A 21069-nucleotide genomic window follows, 5' to 3' on the forward strand; every position below is an offset into this window, starting at 1 on the left:
GGTTGCAAAGAGACAGACACAGCCGTGCATGCACGCGCACACACACACAAGAATCTAATGTACACTCAGGATCAAGAATCACTGTGCTGGAAGAACCTTTCATGCTGCTTTGTTTTCACCTCTGGTATCCCGAGTTAAAGAGCTGAAAAAGAGTTTGGGCAAAGAAGCAGAACAGGGCACTAGGTAAGGAAATAGGGGCAAGATCAGGAAGGCAAAAATCAAATAAGGAGTCTGCTGAGGTGAGAGAATAAGGCGTTGCAGGCAGCTCATAAAACTTTGAGGAGAGGAAGGTGGGAGGGGGGATCGGGATGGGGAATACATGTAAATCCATGGCTGATTCCTGTCAATGTATGACAAAAACCACTACACTATTGTAAAGTAATTAGCCTCCAACTAATAAATATAAATGAAAAAAAAAAAAAAAAAACCAACTTCAGAGCAGTTCACACCCTCTTACGGTGAGCTCCCTAGAGGAGAAATGGCAACCTACTCCAATATTCTTTCTTATTTATTTTTTTTTTCCATTTATTTTTATGAGTTGGAGGCTAATTACTTAACAATATTGTAGTGGTTTTTGCCATACATTGACATGAATCAGCCATGTATTTACATGTGTTCCCCATCCCGATCCCCCCTCCCACCTCCCTCCCCATCCCATCCCTCTGGGTCTTCCCAGTGCACCAGCCCCGAGCACTTGTCTCATGCATCCAACCTGGGCTGGTGATCTGTTTCACCCTTGATAATATACATGTTTCGATGCTGTTCTCTCGAAACATCCCACCCTCGCCTTTTCCCACAGAGTCCAAAAGTCTGTTCTGTACATCTGTGTCTCTTTTTCTGTTTTGCATATAGGGTCCAGTATTCTTTCCTTGGAAACCCCATGGACAGAGGAGCCTGGTGGAGTCGCAAAGAATCGGCCACAACTGAGCAACTGAGCAGAAGCACAAGCAAGTAAGGTGAGCTCACATGTGAGTGCACAGGGATTAAAAACTCTTCTCTAAGAGCACTGAGCCACTATGTTTTTATCTCTGCTTCTGGGAAGACCCCAAAACTTCCCAATCCCTCAGCAATTCAGAGGGACAGAAGTAAGATTAGGTCTTAACCTATTCCATAATGAGGTTCTTGTTATTTTACCTGGAATCCCAGCGGTCTGTTTTAGAATCATACTTATATGTGGGGATAAACTTGATTTCCCCTTCCATGAAGTCAGCAAAAGCTTTTTTCTGTGTGCGTTGAATATTTAGCTAGAGATAGAAAAATGTATCATATAAGCAGGGTAACACCATCTTAATAGAAGTGATAATCAGGTTGATCAGCTATTTTTCTATGCATCTAGTTTCTACATCTTTTGCAATTGTCAGAGTACATAGATAATATTTCCGTGCCTTATGAATTAAATTTTGACATTCCCACAGCATCTAAACTCACCCACAGACAGGATGCTCATACAAGCATGTCACTAATTTTTTATTGCTAATGGTGGTCAGGGTACAATGGAAAAATGAAACCTGAATAATCATAAGTTCCCTGAAGTTAGCATGTTTTTCTTAAAATTTATTGAAGCATAGCTGATTTACAATGTTTTCTTAATTTCTGCTGTATAGAAAATGACTCAATTATACATATATTCTTTTTCATATTCTTTTCCATTATGGTTAATAACAGGATATTGAATATAGTTTCCCATGTTATACACTAGGATCTTGTTTATCCTATATATAATAGTTTGAGTACAGCTTTTTTTAAAAAGCACACAAATGTTGACTGCATAACTCCAAAAGCCAAATTCAGTAAAGAGTTAGAGATCATTTTGAAAGTTATCCTCACTCAAGTATTTTACCAGAATTACAAAAGATTCCAATTGTACCCCCTTTGGAGGTAGGACAGAGGAAAAAATGCAAAGAAGTTAGCCAGCCAACCTCAATGTGAAGGTAGACAGGGTGAAGATAGGCTCACTATAAAAACCATTCTACTGCAAAACATTGGAATTCTGACCATATCTGAAGGTTAAAAGCCTCATATTAAGATTTAAAGACATTAAAAAAATAGACATTCAAATCAACTTGAAACATTTTTTCCCCTCAATAAGAAGCATTCACTTTTAGCAGCAGTATCCATATGCTGAACTAAAAAATTCAAGTCCTGTGCCAGGTTCTGAGGCAAATTGCCAGAAAACCAGGTTCCTCAAAATCGTTTTATATAAATGCTACCATATCAATGCTTCCCTGACAAGTTTTAACATCTATAAAGCAGCTAGTCCCAACTTCTCCATCAGTTCCCATTAGACCGCAGTTTGTGCTATTTGTCCCAGACAAACTTCTCTTCTGTGCTCCCCAATCCCCTCATAGGGCCTCCCTCTTTTACCTCCAAGCTGTTGCTGAGCCTGCCAAGTAATCATAGAGCAGCTTTCCCTGTTCCATCTGCCAAACCACATCAACATAGCTGAAGGCCTGCTTCCTCCAGGAAGTGTTTTCCAATTAACCCCACCCATTCTCCAACTCATTTACACAAATCTCTGAAATCTCTTCTTGATAAAGACTTAATGAATAAATGTTACATTGACTATTTATCACTAATATTATCTCCCCTCCTCCCATCCAAGTACTTTGTAAAAACCTTGTGTGTATTCACTGCTTCACTAGTCACAATGTTTTCCCAAGACAATGAGACCTTTCCATCTACTTCTAGATTAAGACACACTTCCCATGGGGCTTAAAACAATTTTATCTGCTATGTAAGAAAGTACCTATAAGATAAAATTTTACTTACCTGGTCAAATTTCAAGAGTCTCTGAAGGTCATTCTTGTTAATAAGACTCTTCACTTCACTGGCATCAGGCATGCAAAGCCTGTAGTTCAAATCTCCCAACCAGATGACGACACTGAGGATCAAGAAATATATGAGTAAGAGTAGTAGTAATTAGCATGAAAGTCAATGAGAGGAGAATGCAGAGAAGGAAAATGGGTAGGTTACTGATAAGCATTCATTTATCATTATCTGACAAGGGGTTTGAGTGCTAACTATCCTTTGGGGATGAGTACTATCAACGCCTGAGAGGGACAAGGGGATGAGAAAAGAGGTGGGAGGACGGACAGTGCATGCATGAGGAACAAAGATGGAGAAATATGGGGTGTGTGTGGGACTTGGGAGCCAAGGAGTTAACTGCCTCAGAGAAGCATGTAGTTTATTTGCTGGACTAGCTTCAAAATTTCACCTGGCTGCTTGCCAGGTCTCTAGGGGAAGAGAATCTGAACGTTTTCTGCCTCTGCGAGCCCTGATGTTCTACCGGCTCTCCATGAGGGTCTGCACAGTCTGAATGACATCTCTCTTGGGCAGGGCCCACTAGCAAACAGAGGTCCAGGGCTTTCTGCTGTCGCCAGTCTATCTACCCCTGCCCGGGAACCACAGTCCAAGTCCCAGGAAGGAAGGAGACTGGCAGCCCACAGGGGCCACAGGCTCCCAATCACAGCAACAGACCCCCAGGTATGCTTAGAGCCCCACAGGGGAGACCCTGAAATGACTGCACCAAAACAAGTTATTTCAAATTCTAAATGGGTCTCCTCGCCAATCTTTGATGCAACATGAAGTTTAAGGAATCCCAGGTAAATAAATTTATGGAATTTCAGGTCAATTTTATGCCCACTGATGTCAAGGCCTTGCTTTACCACTGTGAAGCAGAATTCCGTACGATCCTAAATGTTGAGACAATATGGAACAGACCAACATCACTATCTTGCCCTACTCTTTCTTCAATTACCCCACTCTCTATTGATTCTAATAACCCTCAAATTATCTTTTGTTTTCCTGCTAATTCCTATCCCAAACCACTTATTCCAAGTCTTATCACCCTCTCAGAATTTCAATTACTAGTGTTAATTTCCTTACAGCTATTTTCTACTAACAATCCATTCCTCAAGTGATTTTTGTGTCTGTTCTTATTAAGTCCCATTATTCACTAACCTTTCATATTAACCATTGGTGTCTTTAAGTCACCACGGCCCCTTTTCTGAATGATTCACAGTCGGTGAAAAGAATAATGTAGATCTATGTTTACTGGCTTGGAAAATAATTCACAAAATGTAGGATAATACAGCCCTATATGAATATGTGTGTGCATGTGCAGAGATAAAAGTCTAGAACTGCACTATTCAGAAGAAATAGGACGCACACCACAAATGTAATTTAAAATTTTTTAGTAGCTGAATATAAGAAATGAAAGAAACAAGTGAAAATAACTTTAATAACAAATTACATTCAACTCAATATATCCAAACTTTTGTCATTTCAACATGTAATCAGTATTTTAAAAACTGAGATAGTTTACATTTTTCCCCATAATTTCAGTGTATAGTCTATGCTCACCACACATCTCAATTTGAACTAGTTACTTTCAAGTGCCCAATAGCCACCTATGGCTACTGGACTGCCATACTGCACAGCAGAGATCTAGAAGGATACACACTGAATTGTCCACAATGGTTTTCTCTGGAGGGAGGGACTGGCTGGGGAAAGCAGAGATAAAAAATGATGGATTTTTTTTCCCTTTCACCTTTTATTATATTTATGATAAACATTTCTATTTTATAATAAAAAATAATGAAAACTGATTACAACTGACAGACTCCCTCCACCACTACTCAGATGACCGCTGATAGAACTAACCTTTCCTCTGAGAGCAAATCTAATTTCTCTGACTCACTGCATCTGCTAGTCCTCAAAACCTTCCTCTTCTTTGTGAACCCAATCCCTTAACAGTAATCTCTCACTATGCACATTTCTATAGTTTCTCATCATGGTTAGTCTCTTCTCAGCTCCACTACTCAAAGGCTAAAGAAGACTTAACCACTCACTCATGTTTCATGATGTTCAGTTGTGGGAGGGTCTGATTTGGGACCACAAAACTCATTCGTGCGCAGATGTCCTTATAATCTTGATTCCTTCTCTCAAACTCTTCCACGTGGGCAGCCAGGTGGGAATTGACAATGCAAAAGGTAGTGTTGTGAAATACAAACCTCACAGCTACCCCACCTTTGTTTCCCTGTTAGCAAGAGTAATTATTTACAGTTAGTACAAAAGACACAATGAGCACCTGAACTTCATATGGACATGAAATCATAACCAAGCTCAACTCCAAAGTAACTCACCATCTTTCCCATGATTCCAGTTCCAACTGTTTCTGTAGCAACATCACGGATATATCGCAGCTGATCCTTTCTGGCAAATATCAGGAGCATCATCCCAACAAGGCGGACTAGTTGAACCTTTAAGTTCCAGGGAATTAGAAGAGGTTTGTGCTAATACCACTCTTTGCACAGATCTAACTTCCCACAAGTAATTTTCCACCAAGAAGATATAATCATGCCTCAATTTGAATCTAAATCCTCTAATTTCCCAATGGACCTCACAAAGAGGAAACAAAAATTTTCCAGGAAAGCTCTAATCTGGCTCTGACCAGTAAAAGTCTTCAGGGACAACGAGTACCCTCAGCTCTAGATTCATTATTTTAATCACGTTTTAGCCTACCATGAGTAAGCAGTATTAAAAATTTGAATAATAAAGACAAAGTCTCTATGCCAGCTTGTTCCTTTTGGCTCTCCTTCCTGGTTTCTGATTTACAATATCCTAATAAAATGTATAACAATCCTATTGACTTCTTTGTGAACTAGAAATATGTCTGAAATATATATTAGTCTATATGAGAGGAATAACAACTTCAGGAGTCTTATCACCTATATCAGGTGTAAGAAGATGCAGATGAAAATTACTCAGACAGATGACTCCTTTTGAAGGGCTTGGTATGGTAGCTGCATAACTAAAATAACTCTCTTGGTAGCCTCTACTATGTGCCTTCTAAAGACCAACAAATTGGGTCACCTTGTTAAAGTCAACTCTACTCTTAACTTACAACCAAGTTTTAAACTCATTTAAATTCCACAACACTCCTGTTCTTGCTCCAGTTCCAAAGCTTACCCAATGCACCCACATGCTTCAAACTGCTTTTCTGTAAAGCATCCAGTTCTGACCGTGTAAGCAAACAATTTCAATCTTAAATTCTTATTGCAAAAAATCACTTATATGTCATTTGAGTTAATTGTTATGAGTACAGTAAAATTCTTCCTTTCTCTTAAAACTTAGCCAAGCAATGAAACTATAGAATCGAGAAGCTTAGGGAATTTTTTTTCTAGGAAACAGGAATGAAAAGCATTAGTCTGCCCTATCTGGTATTACACATGGGGGAGAATTCAATTAATCCATTCTTTTGGAACAAACTATAAACAGAGTAACTTCCAGTGATTGGTATTTAGTCATATACTAAAAAAGATAATTAAATGCGGCTTACTTTCTTATACTTGGCTTTGGAATGCAAACTCCTCTCTACCGCCAAGGACCACTCTTGTTCTTTCACAGATTCAAAGTAGAAAAAGGCTTCTGTGCTCAAGTCCAGCTCTTGGAATCTGAGAAAACAAGAGGATGTGAGATCTACATCCCATAATTATCTCTGATTACCTCCTGTCCCATTTTCCGAGACATTAGGTGAAAAAAGGAATGTGGGAGAGAGGAATTTTAGAGAACTGCTCCACTGATTCAAGTGATCAGTAAGGACAAGTAGTTTTCTTTTCAAAAGACCCCCCCACAAGTATATGCATAGGCCAAGCAAAACAAAAAAACTTCCATAAGGGGTAACAGAGCTTTGCTCATATATCCTAGGAATAGTCACTATAAGAATTAACCTCAGATGTCAGTTTCTATGAAGAATATAGTTTTCTATGCGTTTTGAGAGGACTAGATGCTTCCTCACACTATTTTAGGTATCTGTTCCTTTATGATCTCACAAATTTGACCCACAAGTTAGTTCTCATATATAGTCTACAGTAGGTTTCTACAAACAGTGGGGAAAAAAGGGCAAAATGTCACATAAGGTAACACCAAACATATAGCCAAAATGAAATTCCAGACATGTATTTTACCCAATGCAGTAGATATCAGGAGGATTCAGATCACAGTTCAGCCAAGGTTCTAACCCACTATCTGGAGACTGGCCATTCACGTTCCACGTTCCAACAAAAAATCTAATACATAATACCAAAAAATAATTTAGAAACAAAGGTAAAGTGTGAACTAAAGAAAGTTCTCTCATTACTTCTATACAAGTGTATATTTACAATAAGCCAGTGTAATTTCTCAAGCTGCTTTGCCACACATACCAAAAACCCCTTCTTGCCTGTAGAACGCAAAGGCAGTGGGCTTATTCTCTCTAAATTTCACATCAGGTAAACCTACAGAAAGGAATCAAGTTTCTATTTAATAAACACAAATTTAATGGCTCTACCACATTTCCTTCCTCTTACATTCCATCCAAACATATTTGAAGGGAGAACTTCTGGATGGGAAAGAGGTATCTTCATGCTGTAAGGATGTCTAATATGGATAACTGTTCCATAAGGAACCATAGTTAAATCCAAAAACTCACTTCTTGAAGGATTACAAGGACATCTGTGGAGGAAATTCTGTTGAGACAGATATAGTATTAAGGGGGAAAGCAGAAGGGAAAACTCATGACTGTCTTAACTGTTTACATACAAATATAAGCATCCTGGAGAATCTGAAGAACTGGAGGCTTCAGCATGGGGATATAGTCATGACTGAATTAGAATAAATGAGGCATAGTGGGATAGCAGATGGGACTGGAATCTTGGACTAAAAGGGTACATGCTGTTCGCAAATAACAAAGAAAAGTGTTGCTGCTCTGCACATCGAGATACATGCCACACTACACCACTCCACACGCCACACACGGTGAATCCAAAAAACAGGATATCAACAAGTAAAGATGAAATGAAAAATACAATAGAGGAAAGAATCCAAGATAGGCCTCCCAATCAAGACGACTGGGTGAACTTCCTTTAGTTAACTTACCAAAGTAGGAAAATGAAAATTAAGGTCTAGTGGTAATGGTGGACTTAATTTGCCGATACTGGCAAGAAGAAATTCAGCAGGTCAGATAGATAAACACACCTGCTTATGGAATGTGCTAGGAGACAATTCTCTAGTACATGTGAGCTTGACTTCATTCTCTAAGAGTGGATAGTATTAGTAGATGTGGTGTTATTAGTAATTAGAAAATCAATGCAATTGAAATTAGAAAAATTAGAAATTAGAAAAAAAATTTTCTAATTAAAAATTAGAAAAAAATGCAAATTAGCATTTGCATTATTGTGGATATGTAGGTTACTGACCGCATAAAGACAGGCGCTTGAATCAGCTCACCATTCTTTTTTATTATGCTTTTATTCTGAAATAAGCTAATTACACTAATATCTTAAATACCAAAAGAACATTTTTTGCTATACCAACTGATGTAACTAATGTTTCACCTTCATAAGTAGAAGAGAGACTAACCTGAAAGTCTGAATGTTGACATATTCTTTTTCTCGCTTTGCCAGGATGTGTTTGATGAGACCCTCCCGCTGTCCAGACTGGGTGTTTGGTACAAAGAGCTTCCGCATGGTATTGGTCACTTTGGGGGGTTCCTTGTTAGAAGCTTCTTTTTCACGTGGAAGCCTAGCAAATAAATGAACAATTCAGAAGTGAAACTGCCTTTACCAGGGAAGTCTCACACATGGGAAATCTGTTTCAACACAGGACTTACATTCTATTCACTGAAGGGGGTGGGGGTGGAGGTTCCCGGTGAACCCCTATAGGCTGATTCTGCAAATTGATTTTCTTGTCCAAATTCATAGATGAAAAATTATCCTCAAATCCAAGAAGCCCTGAAGGATGCAGAACCCAGAGTCAAAGGGAGGGGGGAAGATAACATCCAACTTGTTCAGGATAGATAGGACTTTGCTTTGGTCAGCGGTTTTGGTCTGACCGCTATTTGCTCAGCGGCGTTACCAAACAGAAAGGTATATGAACAGTGATAACGTAGATGGGGGAAGAAGCACATCTGTCCCTGAACCACTGACATATTAACTAGAATGATAAACATAACTAGTAAGTTACATTAACTTGGAACGTGACTAAAAGAGCGAGTATTTATAGAAGACTTTAGTACAATGCCTGGTTGATAATTAGGGATTACATCACTATCGCATTTAATTGTCACAAAGACCCCATAAGATAGGTGCTATTAAAAAAATCTTCCTAAGTTACAGAAAAGAAACAGAAGCTCAGAGATGTCAAAGTAACTTGACCAAGGTCATACAACTAGGAAGTCAGAGAACTGTGATTCAAACCCAGGCAGTCTGCCCCTGGAGTCTGCATTTTTCACCCCTCTGCTAAGCTGGCTCCGAAAGAGCTAATGTGCCACAGAAAGTACTAGGAGTGAACATGAGGTGGTGAGTACAGACTCCAAAACCACTCCATAGGAGAAGGTATCTGACATTGACATCACTCCACACTATCTTATCTGCCCAGATAAAATCTACTGACTCTGCAATCTTCATAGCAACCAGGGGAAAAAAAAAGAATCTTTTCAGTACCTGAAAAAACAGAAGAGTTGTCCTTAGTGTCTAATTTCTGGTACCAGCTGGATGACTCCTTTTGGTCTGGAACAAGAAGCTGTGACTGAGCTGGAGAGATAGGGGTCATAGAATGGAACAACCATTCCATTGAATGGAACTTACCATAACCAAAAGAGGAGCCTGGCAGGCTACAGTCCATGGGGTTGCAAGGGTCGGACACAACTTAGCAACTAAACCACCACCACCACCAAAGGCCATTCACTTAGCACCATTCCTGAACACAAAGGAAGAGACTAAAAAAATGAGAGCAGCTCTGGGACCATCTGGGGCTGGAGGAGGATTACTGTCTGCAGTATGCTGGCCATGGCAAGAAACTGAAGATTCTAGAAACTGACTCAGGGTCCTTAAAGCTGAATAGACTTACCCTAACCTATCCCTAGGGTCATTCCTGAACAACAAAAAAAATCACCTATCAAGGCTCCATGGGCCAGGTACTCTGCTAACGGCCACCTGTCTCTGTATGCATGTCCCATACAAACAGAAAGAAAACTGCTGAGGCCTAAGTTACCTTCCTGAGCAGCAAGGACCTCTGAGACGAACTTCACACAGTGATCCTCATCAGGGATTTCAAAGCGTCGCTCTCTGGTCCAGTCCCCTTGAATCCGAATTTTGCAGCCACCTAAAAAGAACAGAAATCCATATACATATAATGTTTTCTTGCGATCATATTTTCAACTTACCAATTTAATAGAAGAAGGTCCAGATCACAAACATTCCAGACCTCTAATGTATGAAGCATACCTATAAGATTAAGGGATTCATGGTGGCGGTGGTATTGGGGGTGATGCGGAGAAAAATTTAATGTAGGCTAATGAACTGTGTAAATGAGCAGCCCAATATAGTGACATGATGCATAATAAAATCATAGTTTCCTACATTCTGATATGTTGCTCATATGCCACTGTAGGAACCTTCAAATTCTAGCAAAAGATCAATTCCCCAACCACCCCCCTCACACCTCCTAGCTGGAAATTCCTACCACTTCAAATCCAAATCACATAATACGAATCTCTGAAGTGTGAAGGAAAAAACGGAAATAGGATGGTTTGTTCCTTAGGTACAGACTGTACTCAGGCAACTGAATTTATAAGCTAAGTAAAAAAGAAAAGCATAATGGGATTGGCTTGAATTATTCTGAAAAGAAGCATCCGTACCTCATTTATCTCCAGTAAAAAAATCTATGTCTTGAAAAAAACTCACAAAAATAATATAATGACCCATGTCCATGAGTGGTCTGGTTCAAATATAGCCAATTAGAAAACAGTGTAATTAGAAGCAAAGTTACCTGGGATACTTCAGTTTCTTATGTACATAACATACTGTCTCCCCTTTTCTAAAGCCTTACATTTACCATCTGTATCAACTGTCTGGCTATGGTGATCCAGGAAACCCATGTCCTTGTTTATATTCTTATTTTAACTGATTTATTACACATACTGCTTTCTCATAGCCCTGGAAACTATAAGCTCTTTGAGGGCGAGAGACAGGCTGCACATAAGGGTTACCCAACACAACACTCTCAATGGTCTCCCGGGGCTGTCTGGGACAGAGGGGCTTCTTAGGACTCAAGACTTCTAAAGCTAAGACCAGGAAAGCCCCAGCCAAACTGGGCTCATCAATTACTTTATTGATAATAATGACATCAAACTTCACAGACAGAAGGCATTTAATGACTATAGAACTGGACTCTTTCACACTTGTAAATAACAAAGAGATGAGAAAATGAAATGAAAATTGTAGTTTCTTATGGCAAAAATCCACTTCTGAACCTTTGACTCTCTCTTTCTTTGCATTTCTTTATGTTTCTATCTATACAGATTTAGTGATCAGAAGAAAGAGATAAACATAGAGGATAAAAATGGGGGAAAAAAAAGCATGCAAGAGGACCAGCAATAAGAAAATTAATGAGGCTGCCACTGTAAGGAGAAAAAGAAGGGCATGAATAAGGACTGTCAGTTAGAACTGCCTTCAAGATACAGAGAAAACCTCCTTCAGGACACAAATAGTCCTCTCTTTCTCTGATAATTTATATTAAAAGTAGAAAAAAAAATCTTAAAAAGAGCAGCTTGTATCAGATAGAAACTTAGAACAGGAACATGTGTTCTCTCTGTCCCAGGATCTTGAAAGATACATTTTAGCAAGTATAAAAAAATTAACTGACCCATTTAACAGAAGATTCCAGAAACTGCTTACAAAACAAAAAACACTAGATGCTCTCTCACCATGTTGCATGGGAAAGAGAACAAATTACCCCCTCCACCCAACCGTCTACTCTCTTCCCTGCCAGACCTTCTGGCCTCTGAGATCAGCTAACACTCCTCTTTCCTCAACTTCTCTGAATACTCCCTGAATCTTTCAATAGTTCTCAACTCAGGGAGCATCAGAATTACCAGAGGCACTTTCAGGAAATACTGACACTTGGGCCCCACCCCAGGCCAAGAAAACTGAATTTCTGGGGGTGAAGCCCAGACACTGGCAATTTCTAAAAACACTCCCCCAGGTGATCTAGTGCATCCAGAAAACCAGAGTCACCTGCAAACTGGCTGGCCCCTGAGAGTAGCTCCCCCTGTGGCCCTCCGAAGTAGAGGCTATTTATAGTCTCTCACACACTATGTAATTTAAGACTGGTGTCCTTATTTGTCCTAATGCCGTCTCCAGTCCATTCCCTCTCCTCCTCCCTCAGGAAAAATCCCTTCTCCTTTGAGGCTCACCCACTGGACTATGCCAGTGCCTTCCCTTCCCTCCTCCATGAGACCACGTACCAACCTCCCAGAAACTTCTGAATCCAAGCCTGATTTATAAGACTTCCTCTCCACTCATACTTTTGCTTTAATTTTGCATCCCTTTAAAATTAGCACCGAAAACTCGGTCAACACCTTCAACTTCCTCATCCAATGACCTCGCCCCTCCACCTCAGCCACCCTACTCCCTCAGTCTTACTGGGACTACCTTAGTTACACCCCGGACCTTTTGTCACAGAAACACCATCACCTCATAAATCTTTAATTCAAATACCCACTCTGAACTCCTTGCCGCTTACCTGCTCTTAGAGGAACCTCGGGCACACTGATCCCTTCACTTTCTCAGAATTCATTCACTCTCTCTCTTGCTTTCACTACCCTCTCCCACCTATTTTTGTGAGGGCATTAACCCTGCAACTGTGCTTAAGGAATTTTCCCAGCAAGAATACTGGAGTAGGTTGCCATTTCCTCTTCCAGGGGATTTTCCTCGACCCTAGGACTGAACTCGTGTCTCCTGCAGCTCCTGTATTGGCAGGCAGATTCTTTACTACTGAGCCACCAGGAAGCCCTTCACTTTCCTTTTTGTCAAACAGAAGCCATCATTTCACTCTGTTGCAAAAACCCAGAAATGCCTTATCACTTACTCTGTTCTGGCTATGCCTATCTGGCTAACTCTCAACACTCAGAAATCCAACTAACTGCGTTCTCTGTACTTACATCTGAGGGAGTAAAACCAGATACACAAGCACACACACACCCCATTATAAATTGACTGCTAACCTCAACAGGGCCCTGTAGATAGGAATCAGTCTAAGTTTCCATAGTCAACTTGTCTCCCACTACTATCTGGAAAAACAATTCACAACTTCACATTTATCATCTGTCTTTGAATCCCACTCTTCTCAAGCTCTTTTCTTCCAAGCAGACTGCTTAACCTCATACTTCAAAGGAAATGGAAGCCATCATATAAACCTTACCTGTATCTCTATTCATATTCTCCTTTCCCTTCTGGTACAAGGAAGAAGATCAGAGGAATTACAACCCCTTGGGTTCTCTCAGGAATCTTACCCTTGCAATCATTCCCTAGACACTGCCTCTCAGTATCTTCAACCTCTCCCTCACATAGTGTCCTTCTTATCAGCATTTAAATAAATTGTGTTCTAAATTCTCCTCGTTTAAAACAAAAAAACCTTCTTGGACCCCATATCCCCCTCCAACTCCAGTTCATCTCTGTAGTCCCCTCTGCAGTCAAGCTTTGAAAGACACATAGTTAAGTTACTACTTGCTCACCTTCCATTTCTCTCTTTAATCCACTCCAGTGTGACTTTGGCTCCCACTACTCCTCTGAAATTGCTTTGTTAAGGTCACCAATAATCTCCATATTGCTAAATTCAACGGATATTCTTCAGTCATATTATCAGATCTATCAGCAGAAATCAACAGTTGATCCCTCCTTGAAATAGTCTCTTTAAAAGGCTTCTATGACACCATACTCATCTAGTTTCTCTCCCTCTTTGGTCAAAGGGAAATTTTTAGTGCCCTTTAAAGTATCTTCTCCTCTACCCAAACTTTAAAAAATAGAGTGAGTTCAATCCTAAACCTTTTTCCTCACTCTGTATCAGCACTGTCTAATAGGACTTTCTGTGATGATGGACATGTTGTATAACTACACTGTGCAATACGGTAAAGAATGACCCCATGTGGCTAATGAGTACTTGAAATGTGACTAGTGCAACCGAGGATCTGATTTTCTCATTTTGTTCTAATTAATTTAAACAGGCACATATGACTAGTGGCTACTATAACTGACAGCACAGCTTTACAATGCAATCACCTAATCTCTTATGGGTTCAAATACCCTCTTTGTGCGAGTGACCCTGAGCTTACTTCTGAGCTTCAGATGCATACATTCAATGGCCAACTTATCATCTACACTCAAATGTCTCAAAGAAATTTCAAAGTAAACATAGCTAAAACCCCAGGAAAACTCATTCCTCTTGCAATGTTCTTATTTCTGCAAATGGTACCCCCAACCACATTCATGCCAGAAATCTAGGATTCATCCTTGACAACTCCTCTTCAGCTTACCCACTACCCTCACACCAACCCCTGTCAATTTACTCTTCAAAAACATTTATCGTATCTGTCCACTTCTCTCCATTCTTACTGCCACCATACTCTCTAGCACTCTAGTTTAAACCATTGAAAGAGCCTCCTGGCAACCCAACACGGGCATAAAATCTTTCATATTCTTTCAATTTTTAAACTCTAAAAATCCAGATTCCTCATCATGGCTTACAAGATTCTACTGGATCTGGTCCTAGCCTGGCCTACCTTAGTGCCTGAGACTTATTTCGGGCATCCTGGCATTCTTTCATTTCAAAGAAAGTATCAAGCTACTTCCCAATTTGGGGCCTTTACCCATGAGGTTCCTTTTACCTGGAATCTTCTCTTCTCCATTTTCACCTCTTACTTATCCCCTCTGGTCTCAATTTAAAAGTCACTTCTTCAAAGAGGCCTTCCCTGAGGATCTTGACTAATTTAGTCTTATCAACTCTCTGTATTTCTCCCTGCTAGTATTTATCAAAACTGCAACTATGAGGACTTCCCTAGTGGTCCAGCAGTTAGGACTCCAGGGTTCTGCTGCAGAGGGCCTGGGTTCAATCCGGAGTTGGGGAACTAAGGTCCCACAAGCTGTGGGTGATGAAGCCAACAACAGCAACAAAAAACCCCTGCAACTATGTAACCATACATTATCAGTTTAAAAGCTGTTTCTTGCACTAAGTTTCATGAAGTACCATGCCTATGCTGCTTTTCCCTGTATCCCTAGAGCATAGTGCCTGGCACATAAGAGGTGTTTATAAGCTTATGGAAAGGATTAACTGATTATAGCCATCAGTGTGACACTAGTACCAAATAGCACAGAAGCAAGAACCAAAGCAGGAGCAGCAACCTTATCTATGTTGTTTTCTACTGATTGCGCAGCACTTAGAATAGTGCCTGGCAAATAGAAGGCACTCTACAAATATTTGTTGAAGAATGAATAAAAGAGGGCTCAATATTAGGGAATTAGTATCATACTGTCCATCAATAGGTCAAATAAGGAAGAATAATATAATCATCTCTATACATACTAAAAAGACATTTGATAAAATTTAATATATATTCATCATTTTAAAAACACAAAGGACTTCCCTGGTGGTCCAGTTGTTGAGACTCCATGTTTCCACTGCAGGGAGCGTGGGTTCAATCCCTGGTCAGGGATCTAGGATCCCACATGCCCATATGCCACGGTCAAAAAATTAAATAAACTCATACAAACTTGAAATATATGCAGTTTCTTAACATTTTTTTAAATAAAACTATCAAATCAATAAGCAATAATGTCCTCAACAGTGAAGCACCACTTGAGGCATTCTCACTGAAATCAGGAGCTAAACATAAAATGTCATCATCATCATCATCATCATCATTTAGCAATGACCTCCAGATTCTTGTTGGTGTAATGAGACAGGAATCAAAACTAATAGGTTTAGCTACTAGAAAGACACAAAACTATTATTTGCAGATGACTAGGACTATCAAAACCAAAAAAGAAAATAAAAGGCTCCCCCAAAATAAAATTCTGTAAAGTGGCTGGATAAAAGATAAATATCGAAAAGTCAACAGCTGCTCTGTATACTAGTAGTAAGAAATAGAAAAGAAAAAAGCTTCCAAGAAAAAAGTTCCACTGACAATAGCAGCAAAAAAATCCATCAAAAAATACTTAATCTACAAATATTTGCTATCTATGAAGAAACCACAATATATTACTGAGAGATATAGAGAACCTCGGTAAGTAGAAAGAGATATCCCATGTTCCTTGACAGTGACTTAATTTTACAAAGGAGTTAAATTAGCAAAATTTGATGCATATCTATGGTGAAATGTTAGCCATTAAAAATCATGTTTTTAAACTTTTAAATGATATGGGAAAGGTCACAATACCTGTTAAATGAAAATGCAGGATAAAAACTATATACGAGGATTCCAATTATGTAAAAATATAAATAAAAGACTGGAAAGAGATACATAAAAATGTTAATTACAGTGGTGAACTCTAGGTCACAGGAGTGTAATTTTAATTTGATACTTTAAACTTTCCCGAACTTTACAAATTGTACATAATGAAGGATGTATTATCTCTATAATCAGAAAAAATATTTTAAAATGTTTAATACCAACATCCAGACATGGGAAAACACAAAGTTTCAGTAAAATCAGGCTTGCTTAACAAACCCAAGGTCTCCTCCAGCAACATATTGTGTGCTCTAAAGGTTTATATGTGAAGCCTAAGGATCAAGACAAAATCTAGTTTCAGTACAAATATTAATAAATAGGCAGAAATGAAGGATTTTATTCAAGTGGTTACTTAACTCCTTCCCATGTAATCTAGTAACTTGAACTCTGGACACAGCAACACATGGTTAATTTCCATGTAGGAGAGGCCAACTAAACGAATGTCATAAATTAGGTGTTTGTAAGAGAAAAGGCACAGCTCAGTTTAACTTTTAAGCTATGGAAATACCTATTTCCATACTAAGAACAGGACATTTAGGTATCTAATTTCAGCAGATTTCAGCAGCAATGTGAGTCACTGCTGAACAAACTTTGCTCACATTTTGCTTTATTAGTATTGCTCTTGCCTTCTCCTTTTTAAGTACAGTAAGACATAGATATTAGGTTACTTGCTATCCTGGATATCTGCAGTAGAAGCTAGAAGTTGGAGGTGCTTAGCCTTTTAGGATCAGCCCTTAAGAGTTCCAAAATTTAGGACCAAAGGAAAGAATAATAAAATCCAAATCAGAAGAAGTACCTAAACTGTGTAATACAAAACAATAGTGCCAAGGACGGGGAGACTATGTCTAAGCAAAATTATGTATGAACTGATAGCCCCAAGCTAAGGGCCAAGTCCCAGGCATCCAAGGACTCAACCAAGAGGTAAAGCACCCCATTTGATTTGGATTCATGTCGTCACATACTCTTTCCCACGGCAACCACAGAGTAGATACAGTAGCATTCAAGTGCCCATTTTTTCCTCCCCATGTTAACAAAGCACAATTTTAGATGATAAATGGAGAACAGCTTGCACAGACAGTCGAAGATGATTTGTTTCAAGCAGATAAAAAATGCAAGAACGGAAACAGTGAGAAGGAAGACTGTGTTCTCTCTGATAAAGAAACGCCTTGAGAAGACAGTCTTAAATAAAAGACCAAAACTATTTTAAGAAAAAAACAAAAGGTATCCCTGGTACAAAAGGGACTCTGTAGCCTCCAAAATAATATAATAAATTAAGGAAAACATTATGATTTAACATGTAAAAATCAAAAGTAGGTAGGGGAAAAAAGCTTAAAATGTAACAACAGTTAAAAAAAACCTCATAAACAAACCTTTTGTGCCTTAAACACTTTACGGCCCTTCCTACAATTTCCTACTCCACAGGAATGACTTAACTGATAGCAACAAAAAACTGGTATCTCAAAGAAGTTCAGCATCAGAAAAGCAGATCACGTTTTCAACTTTTTAAAGACTCTTGCCAGCCACCTGCTTTTTCTTAAGCTTAGGCTAAGTGTTTTGGGGAGGCAATACTAACATGTATGGCTGCCTTATGAAAATAGAGAATACAGGATAAAATGGTAAGATAAAAGTTGTGCAAAAAAGGTGTCTTACATACAGTGGATCTTCAGGTACATATTTGTTGAATGAAAATCAACTCCATTCAGAAAGATACTTACTGTTTGAAGCTATGTCAATTAAAAGAGTTTCTTCCGCTTCTAAAGGAAAAGAAGAAAGAATAGGATCAGGGAAGAGAAAACCATTCATTATAACCCAAAGAAGTATACACCTAACTACTTCTTTCAATCACCACTCCTAGGTTTTAGAACACATTAAAAAAAATCCTTTGCTTTTTTGTTTAGCACTTTTAAAAGGGGATTTTAATAGCACTGTGTCCTAAAGATTATAAGCAATTCAACTAAAACAAAAATGCATTGAACAAGTAATCACATGGAATTCCTCAAAGCAAATCAAGCAATGACAATAGTAGGGAATATAACATGTTAATTCAAGTGAAGGTGAGTTTAATTCCCCTCAACTATAACATACTAACTTAATATAATCTAACTGTATCATTTAGATAATTCTTATAAAAAGCCAAGAAAGTGACCCCAAAAGCCTAGAGGTAAATTACTTTAACTCAAATCTAGTCTCTGAAAATTTTCCAATGACCTCATTACCACCACCCCTGCCCCATACAGGAGCAGAGAATACTTGAAGTTATCTTCAGGCTACCATTAACTACCAAGGCACACCCAACAAGTATAAAACGGGTCAAGTTCAAAGTTCTATTTTCTCTCCATGGCTCATCTAGACTTCCTCTCTTACCTCTAGTGTCTAGATCCAACTCATCACTTCCTCTTGGATTTGGCCATTGGCACCTGTCAGACCCTCCTGGCTGGTTAAACTCTGGGTACTCCCTCTGGGTACTGACTCTTTCCTGGAGGAGGAAATGGCAACCCACTACAGTATTCCTGCCTGGAAAATTCCATGGACAAAGCCCGGCAGGTTGCAGTCTGGGGTTGTAAAGAGCAACTGAGCACAAAGGCACTGACTCCTTGTGATGAGTCTGGATCCACCTTGGCCAGGAGTAGTCTCAGTCTTTACTAGCTCCCTCACTTGCCTGGACTGTAATTTGGCTCCATTATTCAGGTGCAACAGAAGAACGGATAATGCCCCAAGTTGTCTAATAATAGAGAATAGTCTCAATACTTTTACTAGCATGATGAATGAAGCAAGGGACAACAGTGCTTCAAGACAGAGGTATTAGTTCACAACTGCTCTTTGGTAACTTTAATTCTTTAAAACCCAAGTACTCATAGATTTTTCAAAATAGATGTACAGGTTGGGAAACAGAAAGGATGTGAAAACTCAAGGAGGTATCTGTTCCTTTTGTCATGAGGATTACCGTGTGCATGCACACAAATTTTCCTAGATTCCAACCTAGCAATCTGCCATCTATTTCTTATTAAAGACGATACCAAGAGAAACAAGGTAAAAGAAATTCTAGAAGTAGCACAAAGAAGGTATAGAGTTAATAGGATACTAACATCATTGTCTTTGGCTTTTCTCCTCCTTAAAGGGCTAAGTATGTAACAAAAAGCACTATGCTATCAGAAGTGAGGTGACCACAGTAACTTATTTTGGCACGCAGGTGCCTCCTTCAATGTCTCTCTTACACAGGGCTTCTAAATAAAAGAATTCATTCTACTACACAATATGGATTCTATTCACAGTGGGTATTTTTAATTCTTAATACATGCTCTCTTAAAAAGTCATGCCCACTTAGTATTTCTACTTATAGGAATAAATCCTAAGGAAGTAAGAGACATGCAGGAAGATTCATTATTTATACTAACAAAAAACAACTCAAATGTCAAACACAGGGAATAACTACAGTAGAGCTTACTCATAAAATTGAATAGTATACAACTATTAATAGCATGTAAAAGCACCCAAAACATGATAGCAAATGGAACGGACAAAAAACACATATATATATGAGCTCCACCCACCCTAAAAGTTACATGTGTAGAAAAAAGGAAAATGTTAGGTATTTATCTCTGAAGGACGTGAATTTACTTATTTCCTTTATAATTTTCTGTTCTTTCCCAACTTTTTACAGTACATACATTACTTTTGTGATCAAAAAAGTTGCATGTAGTTTAAGAAAGAATTTATGCAAGTCAGGATTCAAGTTTTCCAAGAAGCTGTAGCTGACACAGAATGCCTGTCTGATAAGCCAATGGAGCCACCGGAAACATAATGCATTTATTCTCTAATAATCAATTTCCTTTCTAGGGCAATGTGAAATGACAGAAGCAACACCTCCTACACAAACCTCCCAATTTTTGAGTCTCATTGTAGCAGATGAAACAACAGATTTTCTGTTCTCTTTCCCCAAATTTGAAGGCAGGAAGCCAAATATTTCCTCCCCAGAGTTGATTTTCTTATGATTCACCAATGTCAAGGTTTGAGAATCAGCACAATTAAGTGTAAGGTACTACAATCTGGCAAGGCGTGTTTCCAAATGTTTTAATTTCAAATAGTGTGGGGAGAAAGTGCTGAATGTATGTGAATTGAAGTGACCTTGATAGTTTACAATGAGCAGTTTATCAGTTAAGCCCAAGAATGTGATTAAAATCTACATATAGGTTCATCAGCATAAAAGACTACCTACATAGATAACAGACCACATCTATCTCTAACCCCAGCCAGGGTGGCAGGTGAGAATATATATATTTCAATATCCTTCAGTACTCTTAGACAAAGAATTTATCATCTTCTCAATGGTAGATTATTTACAGAGGGTAATGCATTTCATTTTATGTGCAGTGACAAATCTAAATATGTATGATGTTATACAATGAGATAACGACCAAAGGAAAAAACATTATAAAACTAACTAAGCAATTAAAGCTAGTACCTTGAACACATCTAAAGTGGCTATTTATAGGAATGATATCTTGAACACGCTGTTCCTTCTTGTGCAACTGGATTATTAGCCTAGGAAACAGAAGAATGCATCAATGAATAGATACTGAAAAACTAAAAAAAAAAAAATTAACAACAAAATACATTGCTGTATTGTTATACAAATCCAGTCTGTATTTATTAGACTTGTTGGATCTTGTTCCCTGGATCTGAGAATCATGGTAGAAATTGCTTTAGGTCTAAAAGGATATTAATGATGATCAGTACCTGAATAC

The 21069-nt window shown here is 38.7% G+C and overlaps 1 protein-coding gene across 2 annotated transcripts in view; it reads right to left on the minus strand.

Moving 5' to 3' along the window:
* OCRL (OCRL inositol polyphosphate-5-phosphatase) overlaps positions 1 to 21069 on the minus strand; it is a 48952-nt gene that overhangs the window by 23104 nt on the left and 4779 nt on the right. For both annotated transcript variants that reach the window (XM_043458666.1, XM_043458665.1), the window contains exons 3-14: positions 20787 to 20866; positions 18040 to 18078; positions 10033 to 10143; positions 9483 to 9572; positions 8651 to 8771; positions 8401 to 8562; positions 6969 to 7070; positions 6341 to 6455; positions 5145 to 5261; positions 4851 to 5038; positions 2770 to 2881; positions 1135 to 1244 (exon numbers count right to left, since the gene is read on the minus strand). In XM_043458666.1, coding sequence (XP_043314601.1) covers positions 1135 to 1244; positions 2770 to 2881; positions 4851 to 5038; positions 5145 to 5261; positions 6341 to 6455; positions 6969 to 7070; positions 8401 to 8562; positions 8651 to 8771; positions 9483 to 9572; positions 10033 to 10143; positions 18040 to 18078; positions 20787 to 20866 — 1347 coding nt within the window. The remainder of the gene's footprint in view (positions 1 to 1134; positions 1245 to 2769; positions 2882 to 4850; positions 5039 to 5144; positions 5262 to 6340; positions 6456 to 6968; positions 7071 to 8400; positions 8563 to 8650; positions 8772 to 9482; positions 9573 to 10032; positions 10144 to 18039; positions 18079 to 20786; positions 20867 to 21069) is intronic.

Source organism: Cervus canadensis, chromosome X (genome assembly GCF_019320065.1).
Source record: "Cervus canadensis isolate Bull #8, Minnesota chromosome X, ASM1932006v1, whole genome shotgun sequence".
NCBI lineage: Eukaryota > Metazoa > Chordata > Mammalia > Artiodactyla > Cervidae > Cervus > Cervus canadensis.